The sequence below is a fragment of the Stenella coeruleoalba genome (assembly GCF_951394435.1).
Source record: "Stenella coeruleoalba genome assembly, chromosome: 12".
Classification (NCBI taxonomy): domain Eukaryota; kingdom Metazoa; phylum Chordata; class Mammalia; order Artiodactyla; family Delphinidae; genus Stenella; species Stenella coeruleoalba.
The window spans coordinates 83,210,450-83,232,376 of record NC_137158.1 but is presented as its reverse complement, the minus strand read 5'-3'; the positions used below and the strand labels follow the sequence as shown (position 1 = coordinate 83,232,376).

The following is a 21,927-nucleotide window of genomic DNA, read 5'->3' as shown; positions in this document are numbered from 1 at the left end:
CTGCTTTCTTTACACACATCTCCACTACCACATTTCTCATCCTGTCCCTAACGGGCCATCTGAGAGCCTGAATCTTCTGTCTAAGAGATCACTGAGGACTGTGACGGCTGAACGGTTACTTTGAGAAGAGAAGTTCCCAGAGCTTTATAACGGCCCAATTACAGTGTCTGACTACAATCATTTCTTAAAAACACGGATCCTTGTTTCCCTTACCTCAGTACATGACACATCGCGTCTATTCAGCATTGAATAAGATTTCATAGCTGTGAGGTCGTGGGCTCCACTGTCAAATATTTCTGGGAAAGGCCTATTTTTTTTTAACAGTAAACATTTCTCAAGATTTCCCAGTGTTTAATAGGTCAGTGTCAACTGTAACTCTCCCAAGAGTTCCCAAATTCACTTGACAACAAAGTATTTGTTTTGAAAATTATCACAAAGACCTGGTATCCGTGGGACCTACCAGTTATGTGAGAGCCCCTGGAGGGACCCTCTGCCCTGTCCCCAGGCTCAAGCCGAGGAAACCTCCGCCGAACTCGCAACCCTCCACCGCACCTAAGCTGCCCAGGCCTGTCCAATGTGGCATCACGGCTGTGTTTGCTTCCATGGCTTTTTTAAAATCCCCTTAGTCCAGCATCTTATTTTCCACTGTATCACTACAACGGCGTTCTAGCCCTTCTCCCTACCTTCCTCCCCAATTCAGGCGAGCAGGTTAAAGCTTCCTCAGTGTCCTCCTAACCCCACCCTCGCACTCCCTGAACGTAAGAGGCTTTCCAGCTCAAGAGACTTCAGGGGCTGCCCACCATCGCTGGGTAAGGCCTTGATCACCTAGCCCATCGCTGAAGACTGGCCGTGATCAGGTCTCCCCTACCCTTTCAGTTCCACCTCCATTTACATCTACACTATCCAGGCCGGGCCGGGCCAGGCCAGGCCGGCTGGTCTGTTCTTCAGTCGCTGGGCCTCCAGATGTGTTTCTCATTGGGTACTTCTCCTCTTGGCCTGAGGCAGACCTCTTTCCTTCAGGGGCCAGCCCAAGCCTCAGCCCTCCCTGGAACCCCTCCTGACCGCTCCAGGCCCGGTGATGGCTCTTCTGCTGCTCAGTTTCACACTTTCCGAAGGGGAGCTGTGGTGGGAAGAGCCCGGCCTGAAGGCAGAAGGAGTGCAGTCTGGTCCCAGCTCTGACTTACGACGACCTCGGCCAAATTATCTAGCCCCTCAGAAACTTTTATCATTTACAGAAGGAGAACAGGTTCTATCCTGCCCATGATTCACCACTGCTGTGACGAAGAGTACGTGAGAGCGTCCTGTGCCAGACCACGGACTTTCCTGCTGTTTATTCTTCGGGTTCACACTGATGGACTGCTTTATAAGACGAATGCTTTCTCCAGCCTCTTAGCATAAGAAATACACGGCTACTCACTTCACAGATATTTATCATATTCCTACCATGTATAAAGAATTATGCTAAGGGCCCACCCAGGTGACATATAAAATGAACCATCGCACGGCTTAAAGAATGCAAAACTGAGTGAGACGTGTTCCTGCTCCAAAGGAGTTTGTAAGAAATAGGAAATGCACACAAACACATCAAAGTGATGTCAGAGTTCTAAAAAAGATCACAAAACATTAACGTAGAAGGTCTAATAATTCACAAGCTAAAGCGTATTTCAGCTGAAACTGCTCACCTTATGCTTAAACGTGTTAAGTTCAACATTCTTTCTCTTACCCTTAGTCTGACTGATAAGTGTCCGAAGTTCCCAACTTCTTCGAGTTGACCCACTTGAATCACCTTTTGGATACGCTGGTTCTGCAGAAAGTATTTTTCCATACAAATTAAGACTTATAAAACAAATAAGCTTATTTAATTCAGAGCAAGACTGAAACAGTGAGTAGCGATGATTAGTTACCATCAACCTGTCATTCCTGGTGGTTACTTTCTCTTTGAGGTGAGTGTGAAAAGCTGTCTCTACAATCATTTATAGCAAATTTCACCAAGCTAAAAACTTGTTAATGGAGTTACAGGACTTTAACCACAAAAACTTTCCACAAGTAACAGACCTTAGAATACTGAGCAGAAACTGGATTCTCTGGGGGCCCCCCTCCCGAGGCCCTGCCCAGGAGCCCAGCAGAGCTACCGCAGGAGCAACCATGTGGTTTCTGAGCAAAGACTCCTAGTTCTGCATTATAATAAAACTTCAGCATATCAACAAGCACAGTGCCAATTTATATTTTTAAAGTGAATAAGCGTGCTCAACAATTAAAATACCAGGAATAATAACTTTTTAAAATTATTTAGCAACAAAAAGAAAAAATGCAAATATAGCTAAAAAGACATTAAAAAGCCAATGTGTTCAGCACTAATCCTTCTCACAGGGCTCTGTCACTCCTTTACTTCGTTTCTTTTAAAAGGCCTTAACAGCAGAAGCTGGTGGACTGAGACAAACGGTTAGGCTGACTGGAGATGCAGGTGACACCTTACACACTCACCATCTCGCTCCTCGGTGGGGCTCGAGTGACGACTCAGGGACCTAAACTGCAATTCGGCCGCTATGGAAGCCAATCGATCATTCTCAGGGACGCTGGAACCCCTGTTTTAATATTTTTAAAAATTAAGCTATCAATTCAATGGAACTCAAAATGAATGATCTGTGAGATTCTTCCAGAGCAGTGATTCTAAACTGGGGGTAACTTCCCCCCCCCCCCAAGAACACCTGGCATCTAGTGGGTAAAGGATAACACAAAGGACAGTCCCAAACCAAGAATTATTCTCCCAAAGTAGCAGTGCTCCTACTGAGACACCTGTCCCTGGAGTCTGGAAGGAGAACGCATGAGAACCTGACTGCATCCTATATCGTTTTATGTTAAAAACAGCAACAAAAATAAAAACAGTATTTACTGAAGTGTTACTGACATGGGCTGAAAGCGCCGTAACTTAAGCCCAGGATGGATCAAAATTATGAGCCGAATCTGGCTAATATTTAAAATCATCACATTCTATTTATGTACTTAATTCTATTTGAAGTGCTAAGATCATTACATGATTCAAAGAGCTCAAATCTCTTAACGAGCAAATGTAAGGGAATACCTAGCAATTTCTCAAGCAGTAGGCAAGCAAAAGTGCAGAAGAGCAGGAAGCTTAACATATAAAGGGCAAAGTGACTTTGCTGCTTTTCCAGAAAAAGTGTTCAGCAATCCAGAATGAATCCATAAAGATTAAATAAAGCCCAGAATTAAATAAGGGAAAGTGTTAAAATTATAATTCAAATCATCCAAAATAAATACAGTGTTAGTCTATTAACAAGTTTAGTGCATATTATTTTTAAATGAATGATATAATGAAGTATGGTAGCATTTATGCTCTTTTTTATTATAGACTGAGTAGGTTTAAAGCAACATGGTCTACTGGACAGACATCCACAAATTATGAAGTATGCACTGCTTTGGCATTTCCCTAAACTCTCAAATCTGGTATAGTACTTGCTAAGTCTGAAGTGAGGGGGACACCTTCCACTGCCATTAGTTCATCAAAGAGTCTTGGCACTGTTTCCTGGAAAAACCACTGATGCTGAAGTGAAGAAACACATCCCACTCCTAAGCTGTGCCAAAGCCTGGGACCACGGAGAAGCCACTCAACATTTCTAGTTTCCTGATTTCCCAGAGAGAAGATTAGCCAATTCGACATCCTCACATTTTTGCCAGTGTAACAGGCAAGAAAACACACTTAGATGAAGTGATGCACGGGTGAACGTTTTAACAACCAGTTGCAGGGGGAGCGGCAGGGTATAGACTTCAACAATTTCCGTGGCGTAACAACTGGCTTGCAGGATTCCTGAAAAATGAACAATCAGCTCTTGCAGACCAGTAAGAGGCAGCTCCAGTGAGGAGAACACTGCAAAAATGTTTTCTAAACAACGGTAAAATAACTGAAGCCCAGACTATTTCCTAAGTCAAACTGTATCGAATCAAAATATTTATCAGAAGCTGTGGGGCAAAGTAACATTTCACCGTGGCTGACGTATCTCTAAGACAGGCAAGGGCTGCACACACGCCTGCCGACGTCAGAAAGCGCAGGTACCACCCTGCCTCCTCACAGCCTGTTCACGGCCCAGGGCTGCTCGGAGACCCCGGCTGAGGGGCACGTGTGGCCCCTGCACAGGCGCGGGAGGCTGGGCCACAGGGTTAAGGCTGGAGGCGGCCGGGAGGCTGACAACCCGCGGCTCTGCACACCCTCACGGCTCTGCTGTTCTGTACCTACGGCCCCACACACCGCCAGGAAGGACAGATCACTTTATTCCTCTGTGAACAAAGGCCTTCAAGATGGCATGTTACAATGGAAGTAAAATTTCTAAATCTCAAGGATTGTCCTAAAGCATAAACGAAGAGCACTTCTGAAATGCTGCTCAAAACATGCTGAGAAACTACGTAATGCAAAGCCTGGGGGACAAAACGCGGGGAGAGGCCGACTGCACGTATTTTAACTTCTATACTCAAGTACATTCAACGCACACACCACCAACGTATAAAAGCCTCAACCAGAGTTCACGAAACCTCCTGCTGGGGAGAAACTGCGTGTGAACCACAGTCCCGGCTGACTCTTCTCCTCAACTATGACTGCGTTTTAGGGCACATCGCTTCCCTTACTGCATTAAGAATAAAGACAGTTTCAACCCCCCGCAGGGACATGAAGCACATGTGGAAATGTCTGCCGTGAAATGTTCTAAACGTGAGAAGCAGAGGGTAAGTGGGAATCTGTTCAACGTTAATTGTTAATTTTTTTAGTGGACTGCTTAAGCTGTAAAGTACTTCAGCATTTTTTTAGGTTATAGACAGTTGTCGCTAAAAATTAGGAATATTAATTATTTTAGTGAATGAGAAAAATGGAACTATCTGTAGAAATTTTAGACTTATAAACTGTCTAAAAATATTTTAGTCTATTTGAAATTCTAAAAGCATGTGTCATGTTTCTGCCAACATACTAGGATTTTTTCTTAGGAGCAGGATACAGAGCACTGAGTTCTCTCAAGATTGCATCTGTTTTGGTCAGTTTTGTTCGACTCTATCATCACCCTTATGGGAAGATGAGAATAGTGACGGTGCCCATTCTACCAGGCACAAGGGGGGAATTAAGGGCCACCAAATGTCCTTTCTCCATTAAGCATATGAGACCTTGATGAAATCCTCTACCCTCCCTGCCCCCCCCCCAAAAAAGAAACCCAGCCAGAATGGGAAGAACTGCCACAGCCTCCGTACTTCTACAAAAGACTTCATGCCAGAGACTTAAATTTTTCCGGAGCCTGCCAGACATCTGACGGCTCTCTCCAGTAATGATCTAGTCTCCATATGAGATACAAACCACATGAGCTCATTTTTCCACTACTATAAACCACTTCTCATCAACAACTGTATAAATTAGGAAACCGAGTGAGAAAAGTAATCCTCTTAGAAAAACAAATCACCACCTCATGGTATTACCTAGAAGTCACCTTTGAGCGACTCCTCAGAAACTCCTCAGGAAAGGCGCTATTTGCCAACTCTCCTATCGGTGGACCGGGTCCTGGGCCCTTTCCCCTGACACTCTCTTCATGGTTATTATGAGCAGAGACTCTAGCCACTGTGGTTAACATTTGTGCCAAAGAAATGTAAACATCAGGCAATTACCGACTTGTGCTGGAGCCTTGGGACCACGACCCCCCACGGAGGGCCCCTGAGCGTCACACACCGCGGGGAAGCAGGCCCCACGTGTCCCGGGACACATCCCCAAAGCTGAGGTCACGGCGGCCGCGCACCCGGGGGCGGGGGGAGGAGACGTGATGCTGGTCGGGAGACTACCTGGTCTCATGGGCACTGCTGATGGGTTTGGGCGGCGCAGAGTCGCTGCCGGAGGGGCCGGGGCGACCGCTGGCGGCGGTGGCAGTGACAGTGGCAGCGGCGGGGCTGCTGAGGCTCCGCGTGTCCGCAGGCACGCTCCGGGTGCTGGGAGGAGAAGAAGAGCTTCAGGAACACAGGTGAGACAGCGGATGGGCTCTCACGTGGTTTCCATTAAAAATAAAGTCAGGTGAGGAAGCCAAAAATAATTTTCAAATATAAAATGCAAACTGTTCTTTGAGATTCAGGTCTAGGTATGAAAAAGAAAAATAACTAATTTCGAACTAATTATTTTCAACAATAATTGTGGTCCTTTCCTAGCAAGTAATGTAAAAAAAAATAAACTTTTAAAAACTGATTATACAGGGGAGAAAAGATGCTCACTACTTCAAGATGCAGAAATGCCACCACATTCAAAGTAAGTATTTTGAATGTACTAGAGTTTCCGAACTCACTTTAGAATTTAATTTGCTTCGTAGTTACATACACACATAAAAGTCAAGACTGGAAGGATCACTCCAGTTTTTTCTCCACTTTTAAAATGACATTTAGTTCCTTTTTTCAAATGTTTACCATGCTATGCACACTCAAATTTGTTTTGCTAAAGTTATTTTTCAAAGAAAGGAAAAGAAAGAATTATTCCAAAGCTGGAAAGCATTTAGTAGCTTGAGGTTATAAATAAGCTGAGAAACTAAGTTATCTTGAAAGGTGCAAGTCTGTTTTAAACTTGCAGGTCTTCTTTTGTAACTAAGGCACTGTGGTACGTCTTCAAGATAACGAAAATAAGAGCTTTTGAAAATGTATAAACAAGAACACAGAAAACAGTATTTGGTATCAGAGCAAGCATCAGCAGCTCTTGAGCGTCAGCACGCACATCAGAGAAGAACCCAGAAAGCAAACAACTAGACAAGCACCAAATACCTGAATCCCTCTGGAGTTGGGATAATCAGATGCGGGTTAGGAGGGTCGCTATGGCATCGCGGTACCTTCACAGGACGGGGGCTGTTCCGATGAATGGCTGCCAGTGAAAAGAGCGACAAACGCAACTTGTTAAGGGGTCAGCAGAAAACTGGAAAACCAGGCAATTCAGTGGAAATGGGAGGTGGCTTACTTTTGCTGGTGATCAAAATAAAACCATTTATATAAGTAAGAAAATCGTACTACATACACAAATGCTGGGAAAATGTCACTTTTTGAAAGTTAATAAAATTATATTACACATTTTAGAGACAGATGAAAATGTGGTTTCTGTGGCATTTCTCCACTAAAAAGTTCCTTATGTTGTCTGAACTTTTAAAAAGATTCTGGTCAGGGGTGATACTTCAATAGGTTCTGAGTTGGGGAGAGGTCACTGTCATTTTCCTGAGTACTGGGAGTTTTATTTAATTCCTTTAAAGCAAATCAGGAGGATGGACACGGGTTTAAATTGATTATTCTTTTCAGAACATGTTTTCTTCTCTTCTTCTTTTAAATATTCTGGTAGAAGGTAAATATGGATAAGATTTAAAACAAAATTTAAAAACTAGATAAAATTTTAACCAAAATTTAGAAAGAGACCTTACCTAGCAATTACAAAAATGCTGACAATTCTACTTCCCCAATGACTAAATGTAACTAGTCATGAATATGATATATTTTGCCTATTTCTCCCTAACATGTTTTCCTCTGATTTTTAACTTTGTTTTAACCCTCCCTAGTTTTTTTTTAAATGTCATATTTTCTCTTCACGTTAATAATTTTAGTCTACATATATATGTTTTATTCTAAATATGTTTATCCTAATTGAAAATACTTCTTCATGGTTTTTGTTTACTTTTAATAACACTACACAGGAGAGAGAGGAGTACCAAAAACGCAGAGATCTGAAGGGAAAACTTGCAAAACAAAAATCAAGTAATTGTTATGAAGAAACCCAGGCAATTTGTATCTCTGGCTCATTATCTCAACTATCACAACCTTAAATGGAAGTAATTCAATAGGCAAATTCAAAGGCAAAAAGAAAAAACACACACACACACACAAAAAAAAAGAAAAAACAAAAACGATTTGGTGAGAATGCTGATGTCTCTAATGCAGCAAACGTACTGAGAACTACTGAGTCCAAAATTACTACAAAATTTTCCCATGAGGGTATAAAAATAAAGACATTCTGTTAAAACACACACACCCAAGTTTAACATTCTTCATTCATGAAACAGAACATTTCTTTTAAGAGTATGTATATCTAACTGTTACAAAACTGTGCTACTTCATTGAAAAGAAAATCCAAATGGCCAATAAACATCAAATAGATGCTCAAATTTCACTAGTGGTGAACATTTATCATAAAGATGTTTTTCATGGCAAAACTAACCAAACAAATAAGGAAATGGTGGAAAGAATTGTAGAATAACCACAATGGACACAATGTAGCCACTAAAGAGAATGAATTGGATCTATACTTGTTGACATGGAGGGATTTCTACAATTGTCAGAGATTAATATCCAATGTGATCCAATTTTTATACAGTAAATGGCAGGAAAAAAAACAATGGCATCTGTGCTTGCGTGATTATATGGGCATAAAGGAAGGTGCAGTAGAATGCGTCCGTGTAACTATATGAGTATACAGAAAATATAGAAGGTTCTATACCAGACTCTTACCATCTGCTTACAATGACAGAGTGTCTATCTACCCATCCTTATGAGGGTAGAGCAGGGGGAAAGAAAAGAGTAAGCAGCAACAACGACAACAACGTGCTCTCACTGTCATTAATTCCTCTTGTAAGGAAAGAGCACAAAACCAAATGCTGACTCCTGCCATGTGTAGAACGCTACAATTTACAAAATGTCATTACAGTATTGAACCCTCATTAGCATCTGATTTTAAGCATTAGTAGGGGAGGCGCAAAGATGTTCAGTGAGCAGCCCCAGGTCACTCAACTGCCAGGCAACCTGGCTCTCCGTCCAGTGCAGTTTCCACCATCCCAGTGGCTGAGAGGACGAAGGCCAAGTCGTGCCCACAGAGAGTGCTGCGAACCGACTGTCCCGCCCGCAGTGTGGGGCCAGGCAGAGTCAGCGGCTCACATGCTAGCAGTGACGACCTGTGGACTATGTGGGTATGAGGTTTTTTTCCCTTTGTAATATTTTTCTACATTTGTGTTTACTACATACATTTTCTACGCTGCAATGTTTTTCTACAATGAAAATGATTCCTTATGTAATAAAATACTTCAAAGAAGTAATTTTTACTGAATTATTTATCATGTATTCTGAGAGAAATATTTTGGGAAATCAGAAACTCAAAGTATTTATGATAATACGCTTAATCAAAAGATCGATGAGAATATAGCACGTTTTATATAAAATGTTCAAATAGTTTTATAAATGATAACTTTCATTTCATAGCAGCCTTGGGAGAAAAAGAGGTATAAACTGGGTGAATTTTAAAGATTAAAGAAATCAAGCATTAAGACCTGGTCTACTAAACTTTCAGTGGCTAGCAAGTACCCTTTAAGATATAGCTGCTGCTCGATAAATTTACCATTCATGAATTATTTTCTTTTGTGTAAATGAAATGTTTAAGATTTCTAAGTTTTCAGTTTTGGTTGTTTATTACATATAAATATAGTTTTGCTTTGGTTTACTATCTCAAGAATAGGGTAAGACAGCTGTTTTCTGATACATATTTTGTTTTAAAGTTTCAACATACACTGTAAAGCTACATATCGACTGGAACTGAAAACAGTAATTTAAGTATATTATAGCAGAACTTAACTTTTTTCTTTTTCAAGTAACACCAAATAGGAATGGGGGGGAGCAATTAGGAATTTCCTACATTAGTGAGGAATGGGTACTTTGGAAAGCTGTGAAGAAAACAGACTCATTCTCCTTCAAAAGGTGAGAAAGGAAGGGCAGAACAATTATACTCACCCACCTGCAGCAAGAAAGGCCTTGCTTCTTACCAGACAACTATTTCTCTAAGTCTCTCCTCCCCAGGGGAAAAGAATTTAGGGGGGAGAACAGAATGAGAGTGTTGGTGTAACAAGAAAAAACCTGTAGCTAACTAAATACTGTGGGCAAGCATAGACCACCTTGTGCTTGCATTTTAATCTTCCTGTTAAATTCATTGTCATTTTCCTGAATATTCTCAGAGAACCTCTATAGCATTTTAAATAACTGCAATGATGAGACAATGTGCTCACCCAAACCAGTAGGTTCTGGGAGAGACACTCTAACTGTTTTCTTACCAAGGTACAAACCTGTAATAGGACTGTGTGGCTTTCCTATTACATGGCCAATGCATTCATTCATCAGGGCTTGTAAACTCTAGAAACCAAAGGAAATGGAAAAGGAAAAGAGAAAAAATGTACACTCAATTATAGAAGTCGCACAAATTAGGCTTTCGGTATATTTAAAAGAAAACAGGCTATCCTTAAGTAAATATTTTCAAAGTTAGTTTAAAAGAAAATAGGTATAAACGTAAATCGTACATAATTTAAGATAATATACAATTCCATTTTTTATCAGCTCCCCATAATGCAATGATGTACACAAGCAAAGGACTCCTGTAATCTCCTCTACTATTTGGAGGCCAAAATGAGTGACTTCACATTTGAAAAACATCTTTCTGATCTGATGGAATTTATCTGGATACTGGTGGTAATACTTAACATTTGCCATTATGCTCTATAATGACGCACACTGGACTTGCCTGGCGGTCCAGTGGCTAAAACTCTGTGCTTCCACTGCAGCGGGCGTGGGTTCAACTCCTGGTTGGGGAACTAATATCCCGCGTGCTGCACGGCGACTAACACTGAAGTGAAACAGCTATTCCTTGCTCTTCATGGAGCTGCTAAAAAGCAGCGGCACTTTACAAAATACAAAACCGACACGTGTTTTGTAAGTGCCAGGCTGCACGAACAACCGTACACTGACGTGGTCAGCTGGACAACACTGTTATAAAAAGAGCACTGAACGCCCTACTCTGCTATTAGTGCTTTAACCTCTCGGCATTATCATGACAATTATGTGAAAATATTTCAGAACCGCTTTTAAATTAATAAAAAGATACACCATCAGAAATAGAGAGTGATCAACTTATTTGGGTTTTTTTTAAGGAAAAACACTTTAGAATATCCCATACCAGGAAGTCATCTTCTGGTAAAGCTGAAATGAAAGCAGGTTCAATGGCTTGCAGGAAGTCAAAACCTTGAGTTGCCCACCTGTCACGAGGAAAAGTTCAAGAGTCACAGAACAATCAAGCAAACGCCATAGTCATTTTAGTCTATACAACCCTGAAAAGTAATCTGATTGGAAAATTACCATCTAGGACAAAACGCATTTGTGTCTCTGTCATCTGCCTCGTGTTGAGTAAGTTTACATCATGTTTTGAGAAAGACAAATAGCTTTTTAGTAAAGGAACAGGTTACCAATTTCTTTTCCATTTACACTAAATAAGAGGCTTAAATTTCATGAAGGAGAAAAGAAGATTAGCAAGCAGGAAGACCTGTCCAGGGAGAATGTGAACTGCTTAAAGATAACTCATTTTGGAACAATTACAAAAGAAAAAGTTTTCCAAGAGTTATGGGGGTTTCTATGTAAATAGGTTTGTTTTTTAAAAAAAGGAAGAAAAACACTGATCACCAAAGAGTTCAAAATGCTTTTTGTGTCATCTGCTCAGAAATCCCACATAAAATATAAGAATGAAGTATCAGCAACCCCACATGGCTCATGAAGGAGCCACCCTACGTGGTCATTACCTGGGTCTTGTCCCTCTACCACTCTCACATTTAGTCAGGACGTAATTCATCCATTTCCGGGCAAAGCTTATATACTTGTCTCCTATCTTCTGTCTAAACTCGCCAGACATCAAACGAACGACTTCTTTATGATACTGTAAGAAGGTTTCACGTATATCAAGATTAAGAAGAAAACCATTATACAAATACCTAAACACCATAATGCTGTTTAAATGCCATTTTTCTAAAAACGAAAAGCAAAAGCCAATGAGCTTCACATATTCTAAAAAGAGTGTGAAGAGTTATAGAGAAAATAATGTCTTAAAATGCAATTTCACAAATGTCTTCCTCATAAGTTGAAATTAAGAATATGCTTTTATGATATTAAACATCTCTTAAAGAAGGTTTTTAAATGTAAGTGGATAGCTGCTAACACAAAATAAAAACTGAGTAAATATCTGACAGTTTAAAAGTAACCCAGCATTTCTGATATTCAACAGGGATGTAAGATGACATTCTTGACTAAGCTGTGATTGCAATAATGAGATCATGAGATTTGCTGTACAAGATTCCTAATGCTTTCTGTAAGTAAGTTACAAAGCAATCGCAAAATTGTACTGTGTGTTTCCTCTTATTTTGTACCTACCTCGAACCCAAAATTGTACCCTTGAATCATGGCTTCTCGATAATACTGCTGCAACGTAGCAGATTCAGATTCATCAACTTCAGCGTCAAATTCTGAAGTGAACATGTGGTCCACTCGGTCAATGGCATCACTTATTCTGTTGCAAAGCTCTAATGCATCATTCTAAAGAATCCCAAACCACAATTAATCCAAAGTGAAACAAATCACACAATACTTATTGTATTTTAGAGGAAGATTTCTTTCATCATCACACAGACATTGACCATTGTAATATATTCCAGTCATATTTATTTTGGTTATTCAAAAGGAATGACCAAAAATAGGAAAAAAATTAGTATTTTCATTTTTATTAGGTATTCTTAAAAACTTATGAAAGACAAGAGGAAAACAGTCCATTTAAAATATGATGCCTAATTACAAGGTGGTCTTTGAATAGATGCTTACAGCTTCGATATTTCTGCCTATCAACCACCAGTTGTTTTCTCCCCTCGGTGGTTGCTCAAGTGTAAGTACGGTTTCAATTCCACAGAGTGAACTATGATTTCTAAATGACCTCCACAGTGTTATTAGTCGTACTGTCCTTCTTATCCCCCTGCTCAGGGGTTCTCAACCGAGACCAACGTTACCACCCCAGGGGACACTGGCAACGTCTGGAGATATTTCTGGTTGTCCAAACATGGGGTGGGGGGGTGTTGTGAAATCTACTGGCATCTACTGTGCAGAGGCCAGGGATGCTGCCAGACATCTTACAACACACAGGGCAGCCCCCCCAAACTAAGAATTATTGACTGACCTAAAATGTCACCAGCATGGGGGTTGAGAAACCCTGCCCTAGCTCAAGCTTTGTTGTCTTCCCTAATTAATAGTACAACAGCTCCAAACTGGGTTCCCTTTCCACCCACCCTTAAACACACACATATGTACACGTCTCTATCAGGTAGTTCCTCTACACAGTATTCCAAAATATTCTTCCAAAATCTTTGACAATTCGCCAGGGCTTAGAAGATGACATCCAAAATCTCTCAACAGCCTGATTTTTGCCCACTTGACTTTACTAACCTCCTCTCTCACTACTTTCCACTGTATACACCAAGATCCAAGCAAATCAGACCGCCTGATATTCAGCGAGCCTTCTCATAACCCTGATCCTCACACACCAATGCCCAAATGTTTCTCTTATTCGTCCCTTCCCAATTTGCATCTTTTGAAATACTCCCAAGCTGAAATGCCTCCATGGCAGCAATTCCCAGATGCTACTAGGAGGATCTAATCTCTCCCTCCTCTGTACTTTAGTGTGACAGTTTAGATCCTTAAGGCTACAAGTTCCTTAAGCTCAAGAATAATCAATATCTTATATAATTTTGTACTCTCCAGAATTCATTAACTCAAACTAAAAGAAAAAACAAAAGTCCCCTGCCCTGGTATCTGAGTGGGGTGACAATCTGTAAGAAAGAATGTTTATAGAAAAGAAAAAAAAAGAAAGAAAGAATGTTTATAGATAAATAAGACAAATCAGATTGACAAAAGGAAAACAAACGTTTATCAAAACTACTTGTAATTTCAAGAAGTCCTTCTTCTTCAAGAAGTCAAGCCTTAATGTGACTGAGAAGACTGATGGGCTGCGGGAAAGTGTGCATGAGACCAAGACTGATAAATGGAGTGCAAAATAGGAAGCGGGTGAAAATGGGAAATAATGGCAGAGAAGGCAAGGCTCTGCCTTGTCATGAACTTGAAGGCCTTTCTGCCTGTCTGCAGCTAGCTTTCTCAATTAATTTGACTGAATGAAAGAATAAATAACTCTTCTTTTAAATTACACATTTTTGACTTAAGGTGCCTCTAGTAAGTACTGGTAATTGCTAAAGGAGAAATAAACTTGGATTAGGAACGAGGAGGTCTAGAAGGCCAACACGAACCAGCCACGGGACCATTAAGAAGTCATGTGACGATTCAGATTTTTATCCTCTCCAATTCTAATGTTACACAGTTCCAAGAAAGATCCAGGAAATTTTTAACTTAGACGCATGGGAAAATGGAAGAGAGGGAGAGTGGGGAGGACACTGTAAGAGTTCAAGTCCCTGGAGTGACTTAAGTTATAACAAACTGATTCTTCCCTAGCATTACACCAAACGTAAATAAATTAGTTACGGTAGAGTTGATGGTGAAATACCTTCAGCTGCTGCAAAGCTCTGGCGATGACGGGCTGGCTGGACGTCTGCTCCTGGCGTAGAGTCATGAGTCCTTCGGTGGACTGCTGGAAAGTTTTTCTATGAATTATGAGATGCGCAGACTCCATGACAACTAGTAAAAGATTATCCACCTGGGAGGAAAAGCAAGCACAGGGCTTAAACACAGACCCACTTAGTTTTCCACTCTAGTTCAACCCCCAGTCTCAAAACAAGACCAACCTCAGGGCCACCAGGCCAGCAACCATCTGATCAGAAAGTAGTTGTCAAGCATAGCTGCTCCCATGGAGCAGCACACTGCAGGGGCCACTGACGGTTCTGATCTCCAGCGCAATGGGGAGGAGTCCCACGGAATTATGTGGGCATGAAGTCTTTGAAGTATGCTAGAACTCCAAGAGATTCATTACTCCTGGAGCAGAGTGTGTGTTTGTGTGTGTGTTGAAGCAGCATGTGGAGATAGAAAATGCAGGAATAAGAGTGGGATGAGATGAGGGGCCTTGCATGAAACAGAAACCAAGACTTTATTATTTGTCTTCCTGAAGTGATGGTCATTGCAGTATTTTGAGTAGACCTGTGATGAGATGTATGAATTATAAGGATCATTCTGGAAGTACCAAAACAAGCGAACAAATACAGAATTGGAGGGAGGGAAGGCGAGGGTTGAAGCAAGGAGGGCCCTGCAACAGTCCAGGAAAGGGGTGATAAGGTCTGACCACGGCAGCTGCTCTGGGGATGCAGAGAAAGGCTCGTTTACTAGAAAGGCTTCGGTGCTGGGCTAGTGACTAAGTGGAAGTGGGGGGAGGCTGAAATTATATGAACTGTCACATCCTGGTTTAAACAACTGAGTGGACAGAGCACCAGTCACTGAGACAGGGAATACAAGAGAGAAGGCAGATTCGCAGAGCTGAGGGGACAGTTGGCCAGGGTGCCCAGCTCTGGTCTGGCTGAGTTCGAGGTGCACATGTGCACTCACCACCGCTGTTCCAGAGCTGAACACAGAGGCATGAGGAGGCTTCTTACAGTTTGAATTACTGAGTTACACAGATTGTCATGGGATCCCTGTTAGGTAGGCAGGTGAAAACCTTGACTACAAAAATGAAAACTTAAGCAGCCAGCAAATCAGAGTACTCGGAGAACTGGGATTTCTGCAACTACAAGTTAAAGGAGTAGATAACTCCTTTCAGATCAGGGGTGGTTGGATCTAACTACATACATGGCTGGAGTAAGGAAAGATACAAATAAAACTTTTCAAATATTTTGGTATAATTGAACATACTTAAAGAATTTGCCCGAATATTTTAGTACAATAATGCTACAAAACTATCTATCAACACATCAAGGTATATTTTGGGGAAGTGGATACTTGAGACTGCTTAAACCAATCATTCACGAGCTGCTAACAATTCCTTTTTCCTAAAAGTATTTTAAGTAAGCAATACTGCTTCCAGGCAGGGTGGGGAACGGTGGGGCAGGGACTGGGAGTGAGACAGACCTGCATGCTTCTCAAGGTATCGACAGTCTCCACCTGAGGCACAATTTTGACAGGCTGTGCCTCCCACGTGGCCCAGCTGCCATCTGAGTCCTGAGTACGGTCACTATGTTTCGTTAGAAGCAGATAGGCGTCAATTAGTAGTTCGTATGAGTCTTTCGAGCAGTCCTTTCCTGCAGCTGCATTGAGTAACTGCAAAATAATACTCTTCTCCTCAGCAAGGGTGTCTGGAACAAACACCTGCAAGTTTTCTAAGCCAGGAATTTGTACCTGGAAAAGAAACAATCCAAAATCTTGAATTAAAGAACATAGTATATTATAGAAATGTTATTTAAAAAACAAAACAAAAAAAACCTAGAAAAAGTCAAGTGGGTTTGGGCAAGGAGATGTGGGAAAGGCATTAATTAGAGCTATGAAGGGAACGGCAAGTCCCGTCGTCCCTGGGCATCCACAGAGGCCTGGTTCCGGGACCCCCTCGGATACCAAAATCTGTGGATGCTCGAGTCCCTTATATCAAGTGGCGTAGTATTTGCACGTAACCTATACACAACCTCCCGTATACTTCAAATCATCTCTGGATTACTTATGATACCAAATACAATGTGAATGCTAGGTAAACAGTTGCCAGCATGTTGCAAATTCAAGTTTTGCTTTTTGAAACTTTCAGGAATGTTTTTTTCCTAACTATTTGCAATTTGCAGTTAGTTGAATCAGCGACTGCAGAACCCGCAGATACGGAGAGCCGACTGTAACTCAGTTCAGTGTGACTGGAGGAGGGAGAGTGTGACTATACTGGGGGAGAGGCTTGGTAAAGTTTCTCCGCATACAAGGAATCCTCCAATCTCTTTATTTTCAACAACAAAGAGAACACTCATCAGGGGAAGAATGTCAGCCTGAAACAACCTCAGTGAATGCCACTGCAGTGCAGTTTTTATGCAAAACTGCTCCCGCAGAGCAACGCCCTGCAGTGGGCACTGGTGACTAGGGTCTTCGGCACCAGGAGCAGAATCCCAGGGGAGCATAGGCCGCACGACGTCTTTGAAAGAGAAAGTCACCTGACTCAGTGAAAGGCAAAAGATGTTAATACAGATCCACTAATTATCCTTGACAGGGGCACCGTAAATAGCCTTTTAAAGATCACTGGAACAAGGTACATATGTGATTACGTTGTGCGAGTCACACATAAACACATGTGGGATATAACTTCCCGTGACATCATACGCATATTCTGAAAGTACTAAGCTCAAACAGCTTAAATGCGAGCAAACATGGTGACTCAAAAAGTGGGTCTAGCGATGGCCAGGACACTGACGTCAAAGATTCACGTAGAAAATCTGAATTGTTTCAGGAAATGTGAGGGTGAAAAAGCAATTACTTAAAAGCAACACATGACTTTATAGACATTATTTTAAATATATATGTGTAACTAATTTGATAAATTATATTGTATGAGTAAATGTTTGGGGTTTTTCTTCTGTATTCTTAAAACAAGTTAGTAAGTCAAGTATGAAAAACTTTTTCTAATTGTTGCATTGGGAAATTATGGAACAGCCTTAAAACTGGGGTCCACATATGGACTGCAAAGCCTAAAATATTTACTCTCTAGACCTTTAAGAAAAAGTCTGTCTGTTTTAGAGTAAAGTAAGAAAGGTAAAATAATTATGCCACCTTAAATACATACCTTAACGTACTGTTTTGATTTCAGGACATCCAGAAGGTCTCTAACTGGGGCTGAAAGTATGAACTCTGCAGCTATTTCCAGGTCCTAGGATCACAGTTACAAAGAAACTTCTTTAGGGTTAGCTTTTTAAAAAATAAAAGAAAAATAAGAAAAAAATAATAACTAATCAGGATTGCTAACTCACCTTTCTCAGCATTTTAGCAAATCCAAGTGCTTTGGAGGCTCTTTCTCTAGCCTCGTGAAAGAGCTCCTTCAGTGCTCGACTGATCTCTATAACAGATCTCCTGCCAAGTTGATTGAAATCCAGTTAGAATACATTACGATATGCCAAGAAATACACAATACAGATGAAGCAAATTCCAAATCACGTTAATAGAGACCGAAGATGTTAGAAGCTAGCAATTGTTGGGAATGGATTCATAATATTCAGAACCTTGCTCCCCACAGCTTTCTAGAAAGTACTTGTATTTTTTAAATAAGGCACACTTAACCTCCAAATAGGAGTATGCTCAATCTTCTAAAGGCTTCATTAGGATAATTCTTGGAGTTTGAAATAAGTTCTTGACTCCCAGCTCATAATCTAACTAAAAAGGAATATATATATATAATAGTAGTGAACCATCAAACGTTTAACGACCTGCTCCCCCCAAAATATTGCCTTGTGTGGTGTTTGCCAATTTTCATGGTGAGAATACTCCCATCACAGCTGTTTTCAATCCACCAACAGGCCACTGCTGAGCTATGACTTGGGAAGGGATGTACACAGGCCCGTGGCCTCTCTGCAGCCAGGACAAGTCAGCCCCACAAATCACTGCACGTGGACCCACGTCTAGATCCACCCCTAGTAAACAATCAGGGCATCATCAGACCCATTCTCTACTTCACCATCTTAATTCTTGAATTCTCGTATTTTGAATCTTCCATGTTTGCGTTCAAAACTGCAAGACCTTCTACAAACTAATTCACCCCATTTCTCAGCTATTAGGTATTTTCCCAGGTGAGAGCCTATGTGGTCACTTCTTTCTCTAATCCTGGCATAAAGACATCCCAGTGTTCTGAAACCCAAAAATGTGGTTTTTTATCAAATTTTGTAAAGTGAGAGAAAACATCTCTAGAGAAGTTAGTTCTGCCTGAGCACTTCCTAATGTTGACTCATAGGATATTGCTGATAATTGGCCACTAAATAGCTATATGAGTATTACATATGCCACAAAAACAGCACTTTAACATGGTTCATCCTCAATGCCATCTGCATAGAATTGGAGGAGATGCAGTAGGTGTGCAAGCCATGGTTTCGGGTTCTCAAGCTTAAAGTTCAACAGAAGGGATAAGCTTAGTATAAAAGCAATAAAAAGGTACCAAATATCAATTAAATGTATTCATGGACTGCTACAGAGTCTTTAAAGGACAGAAACAATGATTTAATTAAAGACATTCCAGAACATGTGAACGAATTCTACCCTACTCATTTTTAGTCAACTTAAACAACATTTTCTCGAAGGACACTGTTTTTATTAGGCTAAATAAAAATCACCTTCAAAGACAATTTTACATAAAACCATAACTAAGGGATCATATAAAAAGACAATACAGTAGTAAGAAATAAATCCCTTTATGTCTACTACCCAAGTTCTTCAAGTCTAACATGATTTGGTTTCAACAAGGCTCATTACCAAGAATAAAACTACATGAAATAAAAAATGGGAGAGGAAAGAAAATGCAGCTTCAACCTTATTTCATCTGAAGCACTACTATCATCAGCACTGGTCCAAAACTCTGCACAGCTCTCCTGTAAGCCAGATTCTAGAAAACTTCCTGTAGATTTCAGCAGCATTCCTGCAATGTCACTAAGGGAACAAAAACAACAAAAGTAAACCAGAGAAGAAAAACTGTCCTCACTCATTCTAATTCTTGAATGAGAAACTCAAAGATTCAGCTATTATTTTAATAGTTTAAAAATCAATGACAGTGAGAATTTTCTTTTAATATAAAATCACGATTAATGTGAAACAAGTAGAAATCTCTATTATGGAATGTATGTACCTTTGTTCTACAACCAGTGTTTCATTATAAACCTTAAAATCTTAAATTACATTCACAGTTGCTATGTAATTATCACACAAATGTTATTTTCATCTTAAACAAATGTTCAAATTGGTGTAAAATGGCCTCAAACATATACCTACAACAAAATATTTTTTAAAAGCTTAATGAACTAAACGGTGGCATAAGAAATAAAGTGAATTCCTTAAATGCAATTGTTTTTAAAAACTTCCCTCACAGCTAGCTTTCATAGTCAATAAACATGAACTACTCTAATCAGCTGATGCTTCTCATCAAGTATACAATCTAAATACTAGGATTAAAATGCAAACCCAAGCATATAAAATCAATCTAAATGAGTTTAGTAAAAACTCAACAGCAGCTTACTGGCTTCTATGATGAAAAGGAGCTTACAACCTAGTAAAACAGAGCAGGTAAGTCTACAACCAACATCGGATAGGGCAGACGGTAACTGCTACGGGAGCTGTCTGAGGAGCGAGATCAAACCCAGCTGAAGGTATGAGTTCAATGGGCCTTGCAGGCAATGCAGAACTGTAGCAACTGCAACAGTGGGAAGAGTGGCTCTGACAGGAAGAGAATGGAGGAGGGGGAAGGAAAGTCCAGGAAGAACAATAAATATGATCAAAGGGCATGATGATGTGTTAAGCAAGAGGCATGTTTGTGAAAAGAAACTGTCAACCTGGAAAGAGCAGAGGAGGGGGAAATGAGACCAGGAAGGTAACCGGGCCGTGCTGTGGAAGGCCCTGGATGTCATGTAACTGTGTGATTGTCCTTTGGTAGGCAAAGAGGGTGGGCTTTAAAAATAACCGAGTGGGAAAATGTCCTGATTGGAAACGTGCTTTTAAGAGCAGTAGTATACAAGGATATTCAGGATCAATTTATTCAACAAATATTCAGTATCTGTTATGGAGTAAGCAGTACTGAACAAAACAGATAAAATCCCTCCAGTGAATGGAGAAAAATAAATAAATAAAATTTAAAAATATATATATACAGTATTTCAGATACTGATAAGTTCTATGGAGAGAAATAAAATAGGGAAGAAAGCTAAGGTGTACTTGCAGGTAGGAATTTCAACTTTTAATATGCAGAAGGTAACACGTGGCCAAAGACCTACAGGAAGTGGGGAAATGAGTCATGGAAATAACTGGTGAAGAGCAGTCCCAGTAGAGGGACCAGCAAGTGCAAAGAGCCTGAGGACAGAGCAGGCCCAGCCTATGAAAAACAGGAAGGAATCTCCTGTGGCTGCAGAGTGAGCACAGGAGAACCTAGGAGGTGAGGACAAAGATTTACTGAAAAGTGAGACTGTACCAGGCCTTATGGGCCATTGTTCAGGCATTCTCGCTTTAATTTGAGTAAGGAGGAGAGCCACTGGCGTATTTGGAGCAGAGGTAAAAATGGTCTGATGTACATTTTAACAAGATCACTGAGAATAAACCATAGAAGATGAAGGGCAGAAGCAGAGAGACTACTTAAGAGAGCTACTACAGCAACACAAGAAATAACAGTCTGGGAAGAGGGGAAATAGGCAGTGGTGAGCAGAGGTCAGCCTCTGGATGTATTCTGAAGGGACAGCCACATGGAATTAGAGGTGGTGTGTGAAAGAAAGAAAGGAGTCAGGGTTAATGTCAAGACTGACCGAACCTGGGAGAAATAGTGTATGAAGCAGAATGTTGCACTGACACAACAAACGCCCAGAACTAGAACAGTGCAGGTGGACAGTCCCAAAGCAGAGGCAATGGAAAAGCTCTAGAGCTTCTCAGAACACGAATATGAAGTTGAAGGCCAGACACTGCACTGAAAGGAACCTGAAGGACAAGCAAAAGATAAAAACAAAAAGACTGACAGGGTACAAAGTGAGGGTACAAAGAAATTATATAACAAGAATTGGTAGTGAAATGCAACAGTAACCTTGTAAAAAAATTTCCTTAACAAAGCTTGACAGCCTGAGAACAGAAGATGCAAACAGAAGAAATTACAGGCAAAGCAGAACAATGGAAAATTAAGAGGGGGAGAGATGCTGAAAATGGTAGTGAATGCATTTCTTCATAAGGCTGACTATGAGAACCAATCTGAATAGGAAAACAGGACAGACTGGGAACCTCGGCCTGAAGGACTGGATGAGTCCTGAGACAAGAGCAAGTTCACTGTTCACTCAAAATAAAGACAGAGGAAAACATAAAAAGAACTGGTGGTTAGGGCAGAAAAGTGAATACAACCTCCTGAGATGCTGAGCATGGAACAGAGACCATCCGAGTGAGGACAATGAGTTTCTGAAGTGA

The 21,927-nt window shown here is 40.8% G+C and overlaps 1 protein-coding gene across 7 annotated transcripts in view; it reads right to left on the bottom strand.

The window, feature by feature from the left end:
- MAP3K4 (mitogen-activated protein kinase kinase kinase 4) overlaps window positions 1-21,927 on the bottom strand; it is a 110,901-nt gene that overhangs the window by 12,001 nt on the left and 76,973 nt on the right. For 4 of the 7 annotated variants that reach the window (XM_079939069.1, XM_079939074.1, XM_079939075.1 and 1 more), the window contains 13 exons: window positions 19,312-19,428; window positions 17,766-17,865; window positions 17,582-17,665; window positions 15,904-16,170; window positions 14,396-14,545; window positions 12,229-12,390; window positions 11,604-11,737; window positions 10,988-11,066; window positions 10,104-10,170; window positions 6,784-6,880; window positions 5,827-5,970; window positions 2,485-2,585; window positions 1,724-1,804 (listed from right to left, as the gene is read on the bottom strand). In XM_079939069.1, the coding sequence (XP_079795195.1) occupies window positions 1,724-1,804; window positions 2,485-2,585; window positions 5,827-5,970; window positions 6,784-6,880; window positions 10,104-10,170; window positions 10,988-11,066; window positions 11,604-11,737; window positions 12,229-12,390; window positions 14,396-14,545; window positions 15,904-16,170; window positions 17,582-17,665; window positions 17,766-17,865; window positions 19,312-19,428 (1,583 nt within the window). The remainder of the gene's footprint in view (window positions 1-1,723; window positions 1,805-2,484; window positions 2,586-5,826; window positions 5,971-6,783; window positions 6,881-10,103; window positions 10,171-10,987; window positions 11,067-11,603; window positions 11,738-12,228; window positions 12,391-14,395; window positions 14,546-15,903; window positions 16,171-17,581; window positions 17,666-17,765; window positions 17,866-19,311; window positions 19,429-21,927) is intronic. The other 3 variants (XM_079939072.1, XM_079939073.1, XM_079939071.1) reach the window with 2 other exon arrangements.